Source organism: Colobus angolensis, unplaced genomic scaffold, assembly GCF_000951035.1.
Source record: "Colobus angolensis palliatus isolate OR3802 unplaced genomic scaffold, Cang.pa_1.0 Scaffold531, whole genome shotgun sequence".
Lineage (NCBI taxonomy): Eukaryota > Metazoa > Chordata > Mammalia > Primates > Cercopithecidae > Colobus > Colobus angolensis.
Window position 1 is genome coordinate 544,321 of NW_012118833.1, and position 4,449 is coordinate 548,769.

The following is a 4,449-nucleotide window of genomic DNA, read 5'->3' on the forward strand; positions in this document are numbered from 1 at the left end:
AGGCTAGTCTCGAACTCCTGGGCTCAAGTGATCCGCCTGCCCTGGCCTCCCAAAATGCTGGGATTTCGTGCGTGAGCCACCACGCCCGGCCCTCATTATAATGTTTCTTTGAGTGGTGAAAATTTTAAAACAGTTTCAGTGTCCATCTTTAGCCATTAAAACGGTATATTGGTATATTCAGAGAATATTCATTGACATTGGTAAGGTTCTCACAATACGATAGGTGAAAGAAAGCATTGTGCAAAAATTAATGTGTCTTGCACATAGGGTAAAGACAAGAAAATTCATAAAAATGTTAAGGCATCATTTTTTGTTTTCTTTGTCCTTTTTATGCCCCATTTATTATGGGCTGGCAAGTGATTGTGTTATTTTTTAATTTAATAATTTTTTTAAAAAAGTCTAATCTTTTCTCTTGTGTAAGAAGATGGAAGGTAGAAGTAGTAAAAATGATAGCCCTTGCCATTCTTTTTCATTGTGCATTAAAAATGTAAGCATTTTTTTCTTTTTTTTGAGAGATGGTCTTGCTCTATTGCCCAGGCTGGAGTGCAGTGGTGTGATGATGGCTCACTGTAGCCTCGACCTCCTGGGCTCAAGCAATCCTCCCACCTTAGCCTGGTGGGACTACAGGTGTACACCACCACTCCCGGCTAATTTTTGTATTTTTTTTTTTTTTTTTGGTAGAGATGGGTTATCACCATGTTGCCCACGCTGATCTCAAACTCTTGAGCTCAAGCTGTCCACCTGCCTCAGCCTCCAAAAGTGCTGGGATTATAGATATGAACCACTGTGTCGGGCCTATTTCTTAATACATAAGTTACTAAACTCATATCACTATCCTTTGAATAGCTAACATTCCGTAATTGATTTAGGGTTATAGTCCAGAGTTTACGGATTACTTTCTGGGTGTCTTACCTCTGTTCTTCAGATGGCTGCTTTTTGTTTTTCCTTCTGTTTTCTTGAGGACAAGTGTTAGAAAGCCAAGTGTGGAATATATCTTCCATAGAAACCAGCTTTTGTTATGGTAACTTCCCTCAAATGGGGTAGGTGTGATAGTACTCACCTTCATAAACATTTTTCTTTTTTAGCATCTCAAAGACAAATTTTGGAATTTTATTTTCTACAAGTTCATTTTCATCTTTGGTGTGCTGAATGTCCAAACAGTGGAAGAGGTGGTCATGTGGTGCCTCTGGTTTGCCGGACTTGTCTTTCTGCACCTGATGGTTCAGCTCTGCAAGGATCGATTTGAATATGTGAGTTTTTAGCCAAGCTTTTTGCTTGCTTAGTCACATGTTTGCCAGCTTTGAATTGTGTAACGTGAATGAGCCACAGCAGGCATGGTCAAGGGAAGACTTCTAGATCAGGCCCCCATTGCCTGTTTCTTGAAGAACTTTCTACAGCAGCCAAGAGATGCAGAATCGTAGTCTCCTGGTGAGCTTTCTTCCCAATCCCATAGTGTTTACATTACAGCTCACGTGGGGTCACTTCACCTATGCAGACTGTTTTGTTCACAGTGCAAGGAAACCTTGATACATAAACAATAAAATCTGGTCTTTTCTAGATATTTTCTGTTCTAGTCTCCTTCTGTCTCCCCCAGGTTACCCTGGTTCCTGGAGCTCTTCTTTCTGACTAGTTTATACTCTTTCTACTCTGGGCCAGGACTGAATTAGTTCCCTTATCTTCCTTGGTTGCAGAAGTGAATCCTTTTATGTCTGGTACAAGATCTGTCACTTGGTTTCAGATCATAGCTGTATGGGTGAACCCCCACCCATTAGTGACCTGAAGTAGTCTCATGAATCCCAGATAAATGTGCACCTACAATGCTGCCCCTCAGTTAAACCCACTCCAGGGCCTTGTTTTTCCCTGTCTTTACCCAGTCCACATGGACCTTGCACCTTGGTGTGAGTTAATCTCACTCTCAAACCTTTATTTCTTTCACATTCAACCCTCATTTGAAGCCACAAACAGGGGCTTCTAACCTCCCAAACTGGTTTTTTTAATCTCCACCTGCGACCTCAGGAGTTGCAGCTCCAGGCCTTCTTTTCAGACAGTTGCCTCCCCTTGCATAGTGCTGACATCACATTGTAATAGTGGTAAATCTGCGCCTGGATTGCATTTCAGTTGTTCTAGCCCGAATAGACTGGGAGTGCCAGTTTCAGAGAGGAGGACTAAAGCAAGATTAAGAAAGAAACACAACAGAACAGGCACTGTCCTGAGTCCTGTTGAAGGTGAGAGGAGAGAGTTGTATACCCTTGGAACATTGCTTCTAGAGGTTTATAATCCCAGTGCTAGGAGGATCCTTGAGAGTAAGGGATAAAAATATAATGCATATTTTTATATTCAGTATATTAAATGACAAGGATCTCTAAATATCAGCTCATGCTCATATTTGGGTTATTGTAGAATAGGACCGTATAGTAGTGGGATGCTTTTCTGTGCTTAGCACAGAACCCTAAGTAGAGAAGCCAAGATTAACCTTGAATTTCTCAGTGAAGTTGAACACTTCCATGAAGAAGAATGAGCAGTTTCCCACTGTGTGCATTTCAGCTTTCCTTCTCGCCCACCACGCCAATGAGCAGCCATGGTCGAGTCCTGTCCCTATTGGTTGCCATGCTGCTTTCTTGCTGTGGACTGGCGGCCATCTGCTGCATCACCGGCTACACCCACGGAATGCACACCTTGGCTTTCATGGCTGCAGAGGTGAGATGCTGGACGCAGGACTTTCTCAGATTGTGTTTCTGTCTGTTTTCAAGGAAGCTGGATGTTTGACAGGTTATTTTCACCCATGAAATGACAGATGGATATTTGGTCTTTCATTTTAACAAGCATTTCAGTTCCTTTTTGTGTGCTGGGTACTGGTACTGAATGCTTTTGTGTGGTATTTTATGTAATTCTTTCTTTACATAGGGGATAAAGATTTTACAAAATGATGAATATGTAAATTTTGAAGGAAAAATCTGGTCTATTCATGAATATTTTAAGATTTAAAAATTTTTTACTCTTTTAAACCTTTCTGAAAATACCAATTTCTGTTCAGTAGAAATAAAAATTCTCCAGCCTGGCCAGTATTGTGAAACCCCATCTCTACTAAAAATACAAAAACAAAATCAGTTGTGCGTAGTGGCACACGTCTGTAGTCCCACGTGCTTGGGAAGCTGAGGCAGGAGAATTGCTTGAACCCAGGAGGAAGAGGTTGCAGTGAGCCAAGATCACGCCACTGCACCCCAGCCTGGGTGACAGAGCGAGACTCTGTCTCGAAAAATAAATAAATAAATAAAAATTCTTTGTATGTCCTTATATTTAATGGCTGTATTTGCTTTTTCCTTAGGTCAAAGGCAAAATACCCATAATTAGTATTATTAATTAAAAAATGAGATATTAGATAAACTGAAGCTAATTGGCTAATATCAAAACACTTACTAAATTTAAACTACTAATTGGGAATTTGGTAGAGCAGAGTTAAAGTTTATTTCTGTTTGACAGCATTCATTTTGGAGTACATTTAGTAGTGTAAGTAAAATTAGAAAAGGAACATTTAAATATATAATGTTAATTATCATATAATAATATTATTATTAAAATACAATAGTCCTAATATAAACACTAGGATATGTAATCTTAGGTGAATACTTTCTGTATTTTAAAAATATGCAACTATATTTCATCTTGACACAAAATCTGTTGAAACATCTATTTATACTGACTTATTTGCTTTAGGTATATTATATTGCAAAGCACAGTTAGAATGCTACTTACATTTGCCTTTTTTTGGTTCTCTAACTTTCAACTAATATTAGTCCAAACTTTGAAAAGGATATACCTAAAAATAAACCCAATTAACTTAGGCCTGTCAGATGATACTATAGTATATACTTTTATTTTAGCTTGTTACTGTTTATTCTTTTAAGATAATTTATCATATTACAGATTTGATATTTTAAACTAAATCATTTCTTATATTCATAGTGTTTCTCCTGTAAAATATTTTTCACTTACAAATGGGAATTTAATTTAAAACATAAACAATGTAATAGTTTTATTCTACTAGATTAAGAGGACTTTTTTCGTAATGAAAAATATATATATATTTTTTGAGACAAGGTTTCACTCTGTTGCCCAGTCTGGAGTGCAGTGGTGCGATCTCAGCTCACTGCAACTTCCACCTTGTGGGCTCAAGTGATCCTCCCTTTTTAGTCTCCCCATTAGCTGGGGCCACAGGCATGAACCACCATGCCAGGCCAATTTTTGATTTTTTTTTTAGAGATGGGGTTTTACCATGTTACCAGGCTGGTCTTGAACTCCTGAGATCAAGCAATGGGCTTGCCTTGACCTCCCAAAGTGCTGAGATTACAAGTGTTAGCCACTGTGCCTGGCCATCAATTTCTATAATAAAAAATACCCTTCAAGACCAGCCTAGCCAACACAGAAAGACCTTGTCTCTACAAAAAAAAA

The 4,449-nt window shown here is 38.7% G+C and overlaps 1 protein-coding gene across 1 annotated transcript in view; it reads left to right on the top strand.

Annotated features, from left to right (window-relative positions):
• AMFR (autocrine motility factor receptor, E3 ubiquitin protein ligase) overlaps nt 1-4,449 on the top strand; it is a 60,595-nt gene that overhangs the window by 15,268 nt on the left and 40,878 nt on the right. The window contains exons 3-4 of the mRNA XM_011961019.1: nt 1,086-1,250; nt 2,545-2,697. Of these exons, the coding sequence (XP_011816409.1) occupies nt 1,086-1,250; nt 2,545-2,697 (318 nt within the window). The remainder of the gene's footprint in view (nt 1-1,085; nt 1,251-2,544; nt 2,698-4,449) is intronic.